The following is a 17,867-nucleotide window of genomic DNA, read 5'->3' as shown; positions in this document are numbered from 1 at the left end:
GACTACTTGCTACTGGCTTGGCATGGTAAAGTATCTTACCGTGGAGGACGAAATAAGGCAGCCCTCCCCAGAAACCTTCTGCAAAGGCTTTCAGAGTACCTCCAGGAGAGCTTCAAGGAGATGTCCCTGGAGGATTCCAGTTCCATCCTCAGACACATTAACAGACTTTTCCAGTAGCTGTACTGGCTGCGAATGCATCCCAAGTCTTCAGGGCAAATCACACATTAAACACTATTGCTTTTAAACCCTGTACCTTAATTACAAATGTGCACTCACCAGAGGTGCCTTCTCTGCCTTCAGGGTTGGGGATCCCGCCTTGGGAGGGTATTGGCTCCAGGGTGATGAAAAGATCCTGGCTGCCAGGGAGAACGCATTCACCCCTTGCCTGCTGCGCATTCTCCTCCTCCTCCTCTTCCTCATCCACAAAATCCTCCTCTGTGTTGCGTGAGACTCCCCCCTATCAGGTGTCCACGGATAGTGGTGGGGTAGTGGTAGGGTCCCCCCCTAGAATGCCATTCAGCTGATCATAGAAGCGGCATGTATGGGGTTCTGACCCGGAATGACCGTTTGTCTCCTTTGTCTTTTGGTAGGCTTGCCTGAGCTCCTTGACTTTCACGTGGCACTGCTGTGTATCTCTGTTGTAGCCTCTGTCCTTCATGCCCTGTGTTTAATTACTTATTGCTTAATTACACATTGCATAAAAAGTATTTCCATTACAGGTTCTGAATTTCCCACTCTTTAATTTAATTTAATTAAAGAGTATTCGTGAGACAGCAGCTCTCAGGCCACTGAGTTCCTGCCTCCAGCCCAGGGGCTCTCAGCTAACAATCCACAACAAAGTCCCCAAGGATCCAACCTTCTGAAGTTACAGGCAGGGAGCAGGAGCTCGCGGGAACTGCATGGGTCAAGCACAGCCCATCAATAATGGGAAGGAGGACATGCACACACAGCAGCAGCAGCAGCAGTCCCCTGCACAGTAGACCACTTGATACTTGTGCTATTCCGCAAAAAGAAAAGGAGTACTTGTGGCACCTTAGAGACAAACAAATTTATTTGAGCATAAGCTTTCGTGAGCTACAGCTCACTTCATCAGATGCATTCAGTGGAAAATACAGTGGGGAGATTTTATATACACAGAGAACATGAAACAATGGGTGTTACCATATACACTGTAACAAGAGTGATCAGGTAAGGTGAGCTATTACCAGCAGGCGAGTGGGGTGGGACAGGGGGAACCTTTTGTAGTGATAATCAAGGTGGGCCATTTCCAGCAGTTGACAAGAACGTGTGAGGAACAGTAGGGGGTTGGGGAAATAAACATGGGGAAATAGTTTTACTTTGTGTAATGACACATCCACTCCCAGTCTTTATTCAAACCTAAGTTAATTGTATCCAGTTTGCAAATTAATTCCAATTCAGCAGTCTCTCATTGGAGCCTGTTTTTGAAGTTTTTTTGTTGATGAATTGCCACTTTTAGGTCTGTAGTCGAGCGACCAAAGAGATTGAAGTGTTCTCCGACTGGTTTTTGAATGTTATAATTCTTGACGTCTGATTTGTGTCCATTTATTCTTTTACATAGAGACTGTCCAGTTTGGCCAATGTACATGGCAGAGGGGCATTGCTGGCACATGATGGCATATATCCCATTGGTAGATGTGCAGGTGAACGAGCCTCTGATAGTGTGGCTGATGTGATTAGGCCCTGTGATGGTGTCCCCTGAATAGATATGTGGACACAGTTGGCAACGGGGTTTGTTGCAAGGATAGGTTCCTGGGTTAGTGGTTCTGTTGTGTGGTGTGTGGTTGCTGGTGAGTATTTGCTTCAGGTTGGGGGGCTGTCTGTAAGCAATGACTGGCCTGTCTCCCAAGATCTGTGAGAGTGATGGGTCGTCCTTCAGGGTAGGTTGTAGATCCTTGATGACGCGTTGGAGAGGTTTTAGTTGGGGGGCTGAAGGTGATGGCTAGTGGCCTTCTGTTATTTTCTTTATTGGGGCTGTCCTGTAGTAGGTGACTTCTGGCTACTCTTCTGGCTCTATCAATCTGTTTCTTCAGTTCAGCAGGTGGGTATTGTAGTTGTAAGAATGCTTGACAGAGATCTTGTAGGTGTTTCTCTGTCTGAGGGTTTGGAACAAATGCGGTTGTATCGCAGAGCTTGGCTGTAGACAATGGATCGTGGTGTGGTCTGGATGAAAGCTGGAGGCATGTAGGTAGGAATAGCGGTCAGTAGGTGTCCGGTATAGGGTGATGTTTATGTGACCATCGCTTATTAGCACTGTAGTGTCCAGAAAGTGGATCTCTTGTGTGGACTGGACCAGGCTGAGGTTGATGGTGGGATGGAAATTGTTGAAATCATGGTGGAATTCCTCAAGGGCTTCTTTTCCATGGGTCCAGATGATGAAGATGTCATCGATGTAGCGCAAGTAGAGTAGGGGCGTTAGGGGACAAGAGCTGAGGCAGCGTTGTTCTAAGTCAGCCATAACAATGTTGGCATCCTGTGGGGCCATGCGGGTACCCATAGCAGTGCCGCTGATCTGAAACGTGTGCTATTCCCTTCCTGCCCCCTGGCCCCGGCCGCGAGCAGAAGACAGGAGACTCCGCTGCCTGGATCATTGATGTGACCCACAATGGCAGTCCCGATGTTCTTAACCGCTTTCTCCGGGCGTTGATGTACTGCGCAGGCGCAATGGCAACTCAGGCGCCGGGCGCCTCACTACGGTTACACTGCGCATGTGCTGACACCTCTTGACTCTGCTGCGTCTGTCATTCTGGGTCGCTATGGCGCATGCGTACTGCTTCCCAGCGATTCCCTGGGCCCGGTCGCTTGTTTCCCCGAGGAGGCGGCAAGGCCGGCGCCGCGCGCAGGGAGCCGAGAGGGGCCGAGGAAGCGGCGGCGGCGGAGGGGGGAAGGGGCCGCCCCCTCTCGTCTCCCCAGCATGGGGCGCTGCTGGTGCCGCCCCCCTCGCCCGGCTCGCAGCGCCCCCGGGCTCTGCCTGCAGCGGCCTCTGCGGGGCCTGTAGGGGGGGCCGGGCCGGATCGGGGCGGGGGGCGGCATGAGGAGCCGCTGCGGCCGCCCCCAGTGAATGGGCCCCGCGGCGGAGCAGGAGCAGCCGGAGCCGCCGCGATGGCTCAAGAGAAAATGGAGCTGGACCTGGAGCTGCCGGCGGGGAGCGCGCCGGCCCCGAGCGACGGGGGGAGCTTGAGGAGATCGAACAGCGCCCCCCTCATCCACGGGCTGAGGTGAGCGAGACCCGGGCCCGCCCCTCCCCCCCCCTTCCCTCATCCACGGGCTGAGGTGAGCGAGACCCGGGCCCGCCCCTCCCCCCCCTTCCCTCATCCCCGGGCTGAGGTGAGCGAGACCCGGGCCCGCCCCTCCCCCCCCTTCCCTCATCCACGGGCTGAGGTGAGCGAGACCCGGGCCCGCCCCTCCCCCCTCCCCCCTCCCCCCTCATCCCCGGGCTCGCCCTCCCCCCCCTTCCCTCATCCCCGGGCTGAGGTGAGCGAGACCCGGGCCCGCCCCTCCCCCCTCCCCCCTCATCCCCGGGCCCGCCCCTCCCCCCCCTTCCCTCTTCCCCGGGCTGAGGTGAGCGAGACCCGGGCCCGCCCCTCCCCCCTCATCCCCGGGCCCGCCCCTCCCCCCCCTTCCCTCATCCACGGGCTGAGGTGAGCGAGACCCGGGCCCGCCCCTCCCCCCCCTTCCCTCATCCACGGGCTGAGGTGAGCGAGACCCGGGCCCGCCCCTCCCCCCTCATCCCCCGGGCTCGCCCCTCCCCCCCTTCCCTCATCCCCCGGGCTGAGGGGCGAGCGAGACCCGGGCCTGGCGCCCCTCCACCCCCCCCAACCCCAGGCCTGGACTGTGGTGAGAGTTCCTCACCTCATCCACAGACTCCTCCTGTCATATTCCAGGGTGAAATGAAGAGGCCTATTCTCTGGACACAGATTTCTTGCCTCCTTTTTGCATGGCAGAGCAGGAGAGTAGGTTTTGGTCCACGCGTGCTTTCCAGTCCCTTTCCCCAGGAGCTAATGCACTGAGGAAGTGCCCAGGCTGGTCTCCATCTTCACCTTGCCTCCCTAAAGTGGCTGTTGGGAGCAAGCTCACTTTTGATATTTGATCATAGTTGTTCAGGTTAAATGCAGGGTTTGATTTTCCTGATGAAAGTTTAAAACACTCTTTCCCTTTGGAATGTGCTTTAATGCACTTCTCACTGACACATATGTTGTCAAATACATAACCATTCGCCAGGGATCAGGAGCATATGTCCACTGCATCATCACCAAATTAGTTTTTCTGTGAGAGCCAGAGATGGAAAGAGCCAACTGGCTGACCTATCCTCAGTGGATTCCTGGACTGGATTTAATATGCAGTTTTCCACCTTAGCTGATGTAACTGGGCCCTTATGTCAAGGTATCTGCCCACTGCCATACTTCGATTTTGTTGTTTCTGAGGCAACAGCAGCTTGAGTTTCTATAAAATGTAGTGGAATACAGCCTTTCTCATACTTAAAACAGAAGCATGTTTTGTATCCAGTTGCATCTCAATAGCTAAGCAGAGTTAATTAATATTTGGATGAGATATGCTGATGCTGTAGAAAGTGGTATTATGATTTGGTATGCTTTTCCATATGAAACTGTAGATCTACTACTAATGCTTCAGAGTGGTATCTGGTGCTCTGTTCTCTTTTGGATAAGATGTAAAACTGAGAACTGTAAAACTGAGGGCCACTATTTTGGCCCTTGTATGTGTGGAAATATGTAGGTAGCTAGTTAGAATTTGCCTGACTAGACTTTCCCTGATGTTTCAGTTAGACACTGTATTTTTTACTTCTTATTCTAAACTATTTTGTAGTGGTAATACATGGAGTTAAAACAGCTGTTGCGTTCACTTGTGGCAGTGGTGGCAGCCGTGGATAGAACAGTAATCACTCTATTTGTGTTTCAGTTTAAGATTGTAAGTGCTGTTAAGATCCTTCATGATGCAAGGCACTATACAAACGTTAGAATAATAAATTATCTGAGAAGAGTTTAGTCAAATCATGAGGGAAAATTACTTACTGGGCCCTTTAACCTCTAGGGGTTTCACTTCTGCATTAAAGATGAGGACAGTTGTGTGTGGTAACAGGCCTGTTAATTTTACTTTGGACAATTGTAGCTTGTGTTGGCAAGTGGAACACTATAGTGAGAGATTCAGGAACTATATTGTAGACATTAGACTACTTAAAATGCAGCCTTGTACATGTATCTTTAGTATTTTTTCTAAATTCATTTTGTAGATTATAAACATGAGATTTATAAGAAGCTATTAGTAGATGGCTAGCTCCGAGAATGGTGTAAATCTTTCTACTCTTAAGGACAAAATTTACTATAACTGGTTTAAAAAGAACAGTAAAGAATTTTGTGCTCATTTTTTTTTATTCCCAGTCATCATTAATGTTAAGTGAATATCATCTTATAAGTGTTTGACTCTTACTAGTTTCTAAAATGTTTCCCATGAAAGGGAAATTCTGAGTTTTGACCAGCACTGCTGCTTGTGCAGAAAGAATTTGCAGATCAGGGCCTTTGTGTCTAGTCTTCTGTTTAGCATTTACATGTTAAAGAAACAAAGTCAGTAAAAGAGGAGTAGTTGGAATTGTCCAACCGTGGCCACTCTTCTGGCCCTCCATGGCCCTTTAACTATTTTTCTCTGTGTTTTGGTTCCATTCCTAAATCTAGGATGTATTCTTTATGACTGCTGTCTGTCTACCTATAAATTAGATGCCATAGATAATTCTTCACTACTAATCTCAGCCGAGGAAAAAGCTCATCTCTAAATTTTGGGTCATAGCCCCTTTCAACTTCTCCCTGACCCACTTCCTGTATCAGATGATAAATAATTAGCATATGCAAGAGAAACCAGTGAGAAGATTTTCTTCATGATTTCCTCAAGAATTGCGATTGCCAAATATGGGCAAATAAAGATGGGGTATAATTTTGGTGAAAAGGCCTGCACTGGATTCCTAAAGAAGAATGGAAAGTTTCTGAAATAGCTTCTGTGAACAAGTTGATACTAGCTTTTTCCTGCAGAATGTAAAGCCTTATTTAGTAGCTTTATTTTATATTAATTTCCAACATAATGTCATTGAAAGTTGCTGGAAAACAAATGGGTGTATAAATTGTAATGCTGTAAAATTCTTGTTTTGTATGTTGTTTACTACAGTTGGAATAGTTGTCATCATCAAACATTTAGATTATTAAATTTATCAATATGGAACGATCCCTGTTTGAATCTTAAATCTTTACAATTTTTTAAAGGACAACTGATCGTATGACTGAACAAACTAAAAATATTCTAAAGTTGTTTTTGTCTAACAGATACAACAAGCATTTTGAACTATGAGAGTTTCAGCTTCTGAAAATTTCTCTACTGAACTACAGCTCAGTTCCCACCTTGGAGAACAAGCTAATGCCACTGTCCAGCTTGTATTTTTAAAGACAAAAAGCTTCTTATAAGGTGGTAGTTGTGTCCATCCATTTGAGATCAGAAATTAGTTAAGATAGCAAAAGATAAAGTAGGTGACTTTTTGCACTTTGATACAAATCTCGCAATCAGGTTGACACATTCAGAAGTCAGTGGGACTGTGTGTGGGCATGTGGACCAGATTGTAGGACTGGGCTTTAAACTATAGTATTAATTACTGTAAAAATGTGTTCAGTTCATACAGTCTGATTATTCATAAAGTGCAACGTTTTGGCTATCAGGAATGTAGGAAATGGCAGAAAAACTTGCTACTAGAGTATATTTAAAAAGAGAGCATTTTGCATTAAATAATCCAGACCACTAATCTTAAATTAATCTGCCCTTTCTTCGAGTGATGGTCCCTATTGTATTCCACTGTGGGTTATGCATGTGTTCCATGCACCCAGAACTGGGGAATTTAAAAGTAATGTCCATTGGTCTGTGCATGTGCCCTGGCTCACCTCATGACTCTGACTGAGGTGATAAAAGGTGAGGCAGACTGACCGCCTCTCCAGTTCCTTCTCACTGCTGCATGGTCCAGGTTGGAACTTCTCTGTGTCCTTAGCTTCGTCTTCATCCCTTAAGATAAGATTTAGATTTGTAAATAGTTTTTAGCATCTTGTACAGTTTATAGTTTTAGTGTTTTCGTAGTTTTTTGTGCTAGATTAATTGTTGGGGGAACACTCCCTCCCCTCACATCTCCCTGCCCCATGCTGGTACTAGACTATGCCCAGGACTCTGGTTTCAAACTCTGCACTTCCTGCCCATGATCCTTCTCAGTCAGTGATGACCACCAGCACTGTGTACTGCCCTGGGGAAGCACACATCGTAGTGAAGTGCAGTATCTGCCACTCATTCCCCAGCCATATTTGACAAGGGCAGGAACTCTCCATTCAAAAACACCTCATGGAAAAGGGCCTGAGGTCTCAATCGGACCCAGGCTGGGACTTCCCACCCACCCACATTTGCATTGGCCTAACTCAGCAAGGAGTGAGCCTCCAACACTGGTGCCAGATAATCTACCTCTACAGAACCACTGGCGAGATCTTCTCAGGAACCCAGGAAGGACTCTCATATGCATGAGATTAAGTCTTCCTCGAAATCCATTTAGAAGAAGTTGGATTCAGCTCTGAGCAAGCCTGGCACCTCATCCCAAGAGGACTTAGCATGTCCTAAGTCCCAGAGGCTTGACAAGAAAGCCCATAAATATTGGGCTCCATCAGTACCAAAATGCGATCTACAGGCACCGACATAGACCGCTCACTGCCTACCCCTGGCACCATCTTTGTTAGCACCCTCTCCAGCTACAATGATCTGGGCAAAGACAACTCCTCTCACACTGGAGAGACCTGGGTCCCATGCTGCTCCACAGAACATCTTCGCTTCCCCCTGATCTGGAATCCCCTCCATTGGGTCTGTTTCGTTCTAGAGATGTCATAACACCACCTGGGGAGTCGATCACTTGGAGAAGTTTATCACCCGCTCCTTCCCCGAGGTACAGCTTTCCTTCAGTAGTACCAACGGTACCACCTATGGAACAGAACTCAGCTTTCTCCTCATCAGGAGAGTGATCCACCCAAGGAGCCTTCGTTTCCTTACCCTATATATCCTCCATTTCCCAAAAGACTTACACCAACTTGGGACCAAACTCTACGTTTAGCTTGGAGCTGCTGGCACCTCATGTCATGGGGGCCACCATTTCTCCCTTTCGAGACTTCCTGCTGGCCACATTGTGGGTCCTGGGACTGACACCCACCCTGCAGAGTCGATAAGGAGTCTCTTCTTGCTTCCCCTTGAAGGAGGCGGTCAGATCACCCCAGGATCCTTCAGAGGAGGAAGAACAATATGCACTGGATCTGGCAGTTCCACTGGAACCAGCAAGATTACCATTTTTGTGTCCAGACAAAGCGGTAACCCCTATGTCTTCTTTCCCTCCCCCCAGAAGAATTCAGGCAGTTCCAGGGTCATTTTTGTAGAATTGCAGGTGAACTACGGATTCCTCTTGAGGAGATTAAGGAATCCATACACAAGCTCCTTGACATCCTCCACCCATCTGGATCCAACAAAATAGCACTCCCTGTTAATGAAGCTATATTGGAGTCAGCAAGATTTGGCACACCCCAGCCATTGTGCTCCCACCCCTCAAAGGGCAGAAAAACTCTTATGTGCCAGCCAAAGGGGCTAATTTCTTATTTTCTCACCCCTCTGCCAATTCTTTGGTGGTTCAAGCAGCTTCTGAAAGGGCTAGACAGCAACACCCCTGGTTTACCACTGTGGACAAGGAGGGTAAGCACCTAGACCTACTGGGCAGAACGGTCTTCTCATCATCTGGCCTCCAGTTCAGGACAGACAACTATCAGGCACTAATGGTCAGGTATGACTTTCTGAACTACCCAAGTTTGCAGAATTAACTGACAGACTTCCACAACAGGACAGAGCTTGTTTCCAGGCTTTGATAGACTAAAGCAAACTAGTAACAAAGACTTCTCTCCAATCTGCAGTCGATGCCACTAACACATCCTCCAGAGCCATTGTTATGTACAGAAGGTCATGGCTCACTGTGTCAGGGTTCTCTCATGAGGTCCAGAATACCATGGAGGACCTCCCCTTCAATGAATTACAGTTATTCAGTCAGATGAGTCATCTTGAAGGATGCTAGGGCTACCCTCCGCTCTCTGGGGTTATATACACCTGTCCCTGTGAAGAAATTCCATCGACAGTCATCTAGACCTAGACCCATGGGTTCAACAAGTTTTTTATTAGAGGCCCTATGAACCACCACACAAAAGGCAAAGGGTTCAAAGGACCTGCTTCCCCGCACCTTCTGCAACCGGCTCAGCATCCCAATCACAACCCTACTGGCAAGGCACTATTTTTGATGGGATCTCAAGAGTTGTGAGGCATTAAGCCCAACGTTGCCCCACCTTTACACACCATTTGGAGGTCGTCTAGCACTCTTTCTCAACACCTGGAGTACAGTGACAACAGACCAGTGGGTACTGAACTTCATCCACTCTGACTATATGATCAAGTTTGCATCCCTGCCTCCTCCACCTTTCAAGGAGCACTCTCAGGAAACTATTCTCAAGCAAGAGATTGGACTCCCTATTAGAGCAAGGAGTGATAGAACGTGTCCCTCCTCAATACCAAGAGAGCAGCTTTTATTCTTTCCTTATACCCAAAAAGAAGGATGGATGAAGACCGATTCTCAACCTCTGCTACCCCATTCATTTCATTCAAGTTCACTCAGGTTTTGTATGGTCATGTAGGGCTCTATAATACCAGTCCTAGAAAAGGACATGTGGTTTACAGCTTTCAATATCAAGGATGTCTACTTTCATGTAGATATTCATCCCACTCACAGATGCTTTCTCATATTCATGATGGGCTTCGACCATTTTCAGTACAGAGTGCTCTCTTTCAGCATAGAGACACCCCTCTTCCTCCCCTCATCTACTGAGTCTTCACCAAAGTATTCACAGTAGTGACCGATCATGCCAGATGCTTTGGTCTCATTGTCTGTCATTGGCAACAAAATCACCCTATCAGCAGCCTCCCTTCCCAGAAAATGAAATATGCTCCCAGACACTCTCAGCAGACATTCTGCAGTCAACCATGAGTGGGAACTCCACAACTTGGTACTGCACAAAGTCTTTGATCTATGGGGAATCCCATCTAGGGATCTGTTCACCTTTGTAACAAACAGAAAATGCGTCGCATACTGCTCCAGACGAGCCTAGGTCACCACTCTCCAGGCAATACTCTACTTTTTCCTTGGTCAGATCACCTGAACTATGCATTCTCTCTGCTACTGCTCCTACCATCAGGACAGGGCATGGGTTATCCTGATCTCCCCCTATTGCTCAGACAGTTTTTATTTTTCAAATCTCCTGCGCATGTCATCCTGAGCACTGATGATCTCCCAACATTTCCCAAGCTACTGACCCAGAGGAATGGCAAGATCAAGCACCCCAATCCATGTTCACTTTACCTCAGGGCTTGGTTTTTGGATGATCCTCCTTAGAATGGTCATGTCCCACAGCCGTATGAGACATACTTTCTAATAATAGGAAGGAGTCCACTAGGCAGTTTTAAGAGAGCTTCTCCCCTCAATGTAGTTAGCTACTGCCCCTTGGGGAGGTAGATTATGTCAGTGGGAGAAGCTCTCTTGTCGATGTGCTAGCTACATGGGGGGTTAGGTCGGTATAACTACATCATTGTGGTGTGGATTTTTCACATCCCTGAACGATGCAGTTATACCGATATAGGTCTGTAGTGTAGACCTGGACTTAGTGGAGATGTTTTTCTTCTTGAGCACATCAAAGGAACATTCTTCCAGAAAATGCAGATACTCCTCTCATTTTAGTCTGCATGCTTTCTCTAAAGGCATCAGGCCTATCCCTTAGCTCCTTCTGAGTCCTCCTGACAGTGATTAATGTATACCATCTTCCTTCTCAGGGTTACTCTGTCTTCACTCACCCTCTGACCACCAGATTTTGAAAAGGCCTAATCAGAACCTTTTCACCTGTTCACAAGCCTGTTCCTCAATGGGACTTGAATCTTGTTCTCTCAGGACTCACAAGGCCACCCTTTTGAGCCCCTATCTTCCTGCTCAGTGTCCCTTCTCTCCATCAAGGTTGCATTCCTTTTAGCCATCACCTCAGCCAGAAGGGTTGATGAGCTTGGAGTGATGGCGATGGAATCTGTTGACACTGTGTTCCGTAAAGATAAGGTTTTGTTATGTTTACACCCCACATTCAGCCCAGAATTATTGCTGAATTTCATTGAACCGATCAATCCACATATCTGTGTTCTTCCCTAAACTGCATGCTTCCTTAGAGGAACAGAGACTCCATGCTCTTGATGTCTAGTGGGCCTTTTGCCTTTTACCTACACAAAACAAGCCTAATCAGGAAGTCCCAGAGACTATTCATCACTATAGCAGAAAGAATCGGGACAAGCAATCTCCACTCAGAGGATATCCAAATGGATCTCCGTCTACTCTATCAACTATCAAACCTTCCCTGCTCCCCATAGAATAAGAACCATTCAATGAGAGCACAAGCAGCAACTATGGCATTGCTTCAGGAGGTATCCCTTCTTGTAAAGCAGCCAGGTGGGGGCTCCGTTCACACTTTTGTGAGACATACTGTGCCTTAGTCCAGGACTCCTCTGCTGGTGACTCCTTTGCTCAACCCTACTGTCTACATCAGTGTTTCTCAAACTGGGGGTCCTGACCAAATAGGGGTCTCCAGACTATTGTGGAGGTGTCACGAGATGGTATGGTGTTGTCACCCTTACTTCTGCACTAGTGCTGGCAGAGGTGCTGCCTTCAGAGCTGGCTGGCCAGAGAGTGGTGACTGCTGGCCGGGTGCCCTGCTCCAAAGGTCACCCTACTTTAACACTTTTTGAAAGGCTTCAGTGCCTTTAACTGCAATATTTTCAAAGTGGGGGCCCAGCAAAAAAAAGTTTGAGAACCCGTGGTGTACATCCTCGCTTCTTATTTACTGCTTGTTAATCACTCACTGTGGAAAACAATAGGGACCATCACTTGAAGAAGAGGTTTCTTGCGTGTAACTGGATGTTCTTTGAGATATGTGGTCCCTATCTGTATTCCACTACTTGCCCTCCTCCTCTGCTTTGGATTGCCTCTGATTCACAATAGAGAGGGAACTGGAGAGTTCCCCCTCTCTTTATCCCTTGGTCAGAGGCATGAGGTGATCCAGGGTGTGATCGTGGATCAGTGGACACTACTTTCAGATTGTCCAGCTCCAGGCACATGGTGCGCACACACAACCCATGCTGAAATACAGATGGGGACCACACATATCGAAGAATCTCCAGTTACAGGTAAGTAACCTCCTCTTCATCTTTACCGAGATACCACTTCAAAAAATAATTAGAACTTTCTAAATGGATATACTGAGTGCTTAATTTTACATTTTGAGTGCTGTATCAGCACCTTGGTGAAGAGGGGTTGTAACTTATAAGGTGCTCCCAGTGACAAAACTTCTGACCTGCAGTGTGATTTGTCTTTGATAATACTGGTATGGAGGCTTGCGTCAGTCCATCTATTGATTATGCGTAATCTCAAATTCTAGTGAATGAATGGTGTTTGGTGCTAAGGACTGCATATAGAGAGCTACACTCTAAACTCATACATTTCCATAGAAGACACATATCCATACAAAATTTGCAGCCACTCTAGTGAGGACTCAGCATGATTAATGTCATTAACTGTGGTAGTTGGAACTTGTTTTGGGGAGAGAGACTTTGGGTTAAGAGAGGATGAAAGCACACACTTACATAGCTTATATTGAGGCATTTTTTTTTTTAGGAGGTGAAGGAGAGGGAAATGGCTCTTAAATTTGACAAGTGTTTCTTTTCACAGTGATAATTCACAGGTGTTCCAGGCCAACATTTTGCGAACCCGCAGAAACAGTACAACAGTGATGAATCGTCATAGTCTGGTAAGAAAATGCTTAGCGCAAACATGTTGCCCACTTGTTCTTTGGGTCTAAACAGGATTAAAGATAAGAGTGTAAATTGAAAAGTAACACTACATATTTTGCAGCTGTAGTGAAATTCTTTTTAAAGATCAGTTAGCTTTAGAAAACACATTTGTGTCATTCTGAAGACAACCTAGTTCATAACTTATTTAAGCAGATATTCTAAGATTGGATAAGAAGACCAATTTGGAAAGAGAATTGGTATATTCAGAAGTATCAGTCAGTTATTCTTAGGTCTCAATAATCTCTGCTTTGAATGTTTGTTTTTAAATAAATCCACTGACTTTACATTTATATTGCATCGTAGATTATAAACCAGAAAGGACTGTGATGATAATTTATCTGAAATATTTTTGTCCTTGACCTCCAGTAAAACATAGGCCATAGGACTTCACTGAATTAATGCCTGTTTGAACTAGAGTATATATCTTAGAAAAACATCCAATCTTAATTAACAAATTTCCACTATCACAATTTTGTAAACTTAAATGACTTTGTTAGTAAATGTCTGCCTCAAAATTTAGTACAATACTTATTTATGAACCCAAAGAAGATGCAACTTCTATTTTCAAATAGTGTTTCTTTTAAGTAAATCATTATAGTCTGAGTTATGGTCAAAAAGTGGTTTGGACTGCTCCAGTAGTATTTTGGAGTCAGTGCTGGCATATTAAAGGATTTCTTGACCATATTGAAAGAACCACAGATACATAAATTGATGCATTTCTGGGGGGCATGGGAAGGAAAAACAGTTCTCATTTTTTTTAAACAAGAGGAATTTTTGCCTAGATTTAAAAAATTTAACCAAAAACTGTTACATTTCTCCTGAAATATGTTCTAATTTTAAGAAACTGGCGTAAGTATAGTTACATGTTGATTGCATACAGTTCACAACTAATGTACTGGACCGATGGAGTGTCTTGTGTTAATGTCAGTTTCTCTTTTTCTTACATACAGTATACAAGATGCTCAGACATATGCTAACTTGATGATTGTTTGTTGCTATTTGGGTTACTTTAAGTGGAGATAACTTTTAATTCCTGTCCACCCCTTCCATACAGCCTCTCTGCCCACACAAAAACTAAAATTCCATTTCAAAACTAGGCCAAACAACTGGTTTGGAGAGGATTTGTTTTTGTAGTAGTCTTGAGATCCTTTATTTAAAGGCCTCAACAGATGAGCATAACATAAAAGCAACGTGCCTGCCGCTTAAGAAACAAAACATGATGTAGTGCCAGTAACACTGTAATTATGGTTGAGGAAACATTTAGTCAGAAGCCTTTTCTATTCAGGCATTTGTTTGAAGTTAAATTTTAGGCTGAAATTTCTATCCTTGCTTTCAGACCAAAGATAAATTGCTTTCCTTTCCAGCAGTTAACTTGTTTTTCCTACGGTGTTGAAGAGATTCACTTAACCAGTGGTTAGCAAGAGTCAGCACTTACAAAGAGGGCAGTAGCCCTTTAAGAAAAACAGTTTTGAAACACTAAGGTTCTTTTTCGGTTGACCTGGATACAAAGCCAAAGAGGCGCAAGTGGGGTGATCTAGTTCCTTAGTCTGTCCTGAAGATTAACTGAACTAAAGATATCTCATGTACTTCATAGAAGTTACCTTTTTGATTTTGTTACTTTTTTTTTTAATAAGATCTACAGTGGTTTAGAAAAGGGTATTGTTGCCCTCACAAGTGACCCAAAACAAGATGAAGCAGGCAATATAAACAAGGTTGGGGAGCGAAGAAAAGTGACTGTTAGCAATGGACCGTCACACCAACAGCAGTAGTAAAAATATTCCAGAGAATGAGGTATCTGCTTACTTAGTAAAAGACAGATATTTCCCAGGAAAGGGAGAGATGATAATTGAGAGTATATGCAAGAAAGAACTGTGAAAGGCAAGGAAACATGTCATTGTTCTTTGGATTGAGAGCCCATTTCCCTGGCTGGGAGCAGAGTAGCCTTGCAGGAAAAGGGCATAAAGTACTCCTTATTAAGGCCAATAGCCTACATCATGGCCAGAAAAGAGGTCTAAAGCAGGTCACCAATTCAGCTGAAGAATCCTCTCTCCAGTCATGCACATCTGGTATTGCTGGGGATCTCACATCCTTCCTTACACCTTCAGAGTGCCATACACTAGGAGTGCCTCACCCCCTTTCATAATGCTCTACCAGTCTGGCCATGCACAGTAGGAATTGGGTGGAATCTAGCTCAGAAATCATGGGAGTTGGTTAAGATGTATGCAGTCCTTGTAGTGTATGGTGGAGCACACTTGAGTGTACAGTATGACACTGTATGCTGTCTTTCCAAGCCCCATTCAGATCAGCTAACTGGGCCTTTTTGATCTTAGGACAATTCACCAGCTGTCAGTAATGCAGTAATGTCTGATTCTGCTCATCAGAAAAAAAAATTCAGACTATCAGCATTTAATTTGTTTCAGTGGAGATACATCTTTAATATTACCCTTTATTTTAAAGGTATTAGTTTAAAAGGAATCTAAAATCTATAAATCCATTTGATAAAGTTTCCTCTTTCCTTCACCCCTCCCCTCAACCTGCCTTTTGTCATAAACTGATAATCTTAAAGTGTTAATCTTACTTAAAAGGTTGAGGTGGGAACCCTAAAGCAATTCCTTGTTCACTTTAGGACTTTTCTATTCAGGAAATTAGCTAGGGTTTAAATTTACAGCAGAACAGCTATTCTACACCATTTTCCTATGTGGACACTCTTATTTTGCATTAAGGGCACGTCTACACTACCGCTTGAGTCAATGTAATTTACATCGCTCGAGGTGTGAAAAAGACACTCCCCCCCCCCCCCCCCCGAGTAATGCAAGTTATATGCTCTCCTGCCGAAATAGCTTCCACCTCTCGCAGAAGTGGAGTAATTATGCTGACAGGAGAGTGCTCTCCCGTCGGCATAGAGCATCTTCACCAGAGGCGCTACTGCCCTAAGAAACCAGTGCAGAATAGCTATTCCCAGCTTTTTTCTTGTGTATACATCGTCTTAGGCCTGGTCTACATTACAGAGTTAGTTCAACGTAAGGCAGCTTGACCTAACTATGTCAGTGTCTACACTACAGCCTTGCACCCACCAATATAAGTGCCCTACTACACCAACATATTAACTCCATCTCGATGAGAAGCATAGTGCTTATGTCGGTGTAATTAGGGTGACACAGTGTTTGTGTAGACACTGCGTGCTGTTAGCTGTCATTTTCAATTTCACAGCAGGAGCCTACCAGCCTTTCTTGTTGATTTCACAGCTTCAGCTGTGAGCCCCTCTCTCTGAGCCTGAGGCAGCAGTGAAATTGTCAAGAAAGGCTGGTTGTCTCCCTGCTGTGAACCCTACATGGGGCTCAAAGCTCAGACTGTCACCTTGAGACAGCAAGCTCCCAGCGGGGAGCTCGGTGGGGAGCTGCAAGCCCGAGCTCTCAGACCTCAATGATGCCCCTCTTTAGTCAGTGCAAGCACTTCTGGTGCTACTGACAGATGGAGGGTAGTGTACCACTGTACTACTGACAGAAGGAGGGTAGTGTTGACCTGAAAAACCACAGTGTTCTGTTATGAAGTAATCTTTTTCAGCGGACATTGCATAAAACCCTAAAACTTGTGTTTTTAAAAAGATTTGAAAAAGAAGCATAACATGAAGGAGCTATATTCTATTAATAAACCAGCCAGGGTGTGCATTAAAGCACTACTAATGTACTTTTCTAATGGCAGAACCAGTAATGTAGAAACTTGCATCATATGGTGGCTTATTACAGTGGTTGAGAATAGTAGATGACATAGGTATAGTCTTAGGTTGCATGGGGAAATGTTTTTTTAAAAATACTAAACAGGGTTAACTTTAATGGGGTGTTTAATGATTTTTTAAAAAGTACTTTCTTCCTTTCATAAAATTAACCTTTGGAATTCAGAAAAGTTCATCCAAGTTTTCATGCAAATTAAATTTTAGTAGTGAGGGAAAAGTGGGTCTGAGAATGTGACTGTATTTTAATTTTAATCATGTAGTCAATGTGTTTTTAATACTATATTAACACTTTTGGCATATTAAGAAGATTTAAGTTCCTCCTGATTGAGGTGCAGTCAGTAACACTGTCTGCCTAGTCTGTGTTAGTCTGCTGTTAAGGAAACAGTTGGGAGTATGTCTAGAATTATAATCAGGGTTTCTCATGCTTTGATTGTGCTTCCATACAAAATTCCAGTCCCATCTCTGTGGGTGTGGAGATACCACAGCTAGGAGGCTAACTGCAACACCCTCTGACCTCTCCTGATCTCTTTGCCTGCACCCACCTCCAGCTCTCAGACCTCAAGCCATCGTCTCTCTTAGTGTGGAACACACTCTTAGACCAGGCATATTGGGCTGCAGTTCCCAGATACTAACCAGGACTACATCGGCAGCCCTGAGTTATGTTCAGTGGGCTCGTCCAGGTTATTAGGACCAGAGTTTTGTTTCTAGTTTTTAACTGTAAATAATAAATTGCAAGTTCATTAATTCAGTCTGGAGTGGTCATTAGGAGACAGTGAAATAGAGCACTGAGCCGATATGCTCGTGGCATCCTATGTTGCTCAGCAGGTGGGCTTCTGTATTCTGTACCAGTTGAAACTTTTTCAGGGCAAGTAGCTACATTTCTACGTAGGAGTTTCAAGCTGTGAGGTCACAAAAATGTATTCCACTTATCCAGGTCCAAATTTGATAAATGAGCTGTTGTCTTGCGGTTCTCTGCAGATGGAAGAAAATCTTTCACAATTGTAGCTATTTGAAAATTCAGTGGTATTGAAGTCCAAAAGGAGCTCTTATTTATTATTAAACTCTTTCAATCATTTTTTCTTATAACAAACCAAATAAATTCTAAGTTCCAGTGTATAAAACAAGTAAACCA

General features: G+C 45.0%; 1 protein-coding gene across 3 annotated transcripts in view; it reads left to right on the top strand.

Moving 5' to 3' along the window:
- Positions 1-2,766: 2,766 nt before the first annotated feature.
- The window catches only part of LOC140916751 (P2R1A-PPP2R2A-interacting phosphatase regulator 1), a 28,561-nt gene continuing 13,460 nt past the window's right edge, over positions 2,767-17,867 (top strand). Inside the window, exons 1-2 of one of the 3 annotated variants that reach the window (XM_073358486.1) lie at positions 2,767-3,236; positions 12,881-12,959. In XM_073358486.1, coding sequence (XP_073214587.1) covers positions 2,782-3,236; positions 12,881-12,959 — 534 coding nt within the window. In that variant the 5' untranslated portion in view covers positions 2,767-2,781. The remainder of the gene's footprint in view (positions 3,237-12,880; positions 12,960-17,867) is intronic. The other 2 variants (XM_073358487.1, XM_073358488.1) reach the window with 2 other exon arrangements.

The sequence above is a fragment of the Lepidochelys kempii genome, chromosome 9, assembly GCF_965140285.1.
Source record: "Lepidochelys kempii isolate rLepKem1 chromosome 9, rLepKem1.hap1, whole genome shotgun sequence".
NCBI classification, from domain to species: Eukaryota; Metazoa; Chordata; order Testudines; family Cheloniidae; genus Lepidochelys; species Lepidochelys kempii.
The sequence above is the reverse complement of the archived record's forward strand: the minus strand, read 5'-3'. Positions and strand labels throughout refer to the sequence as shown.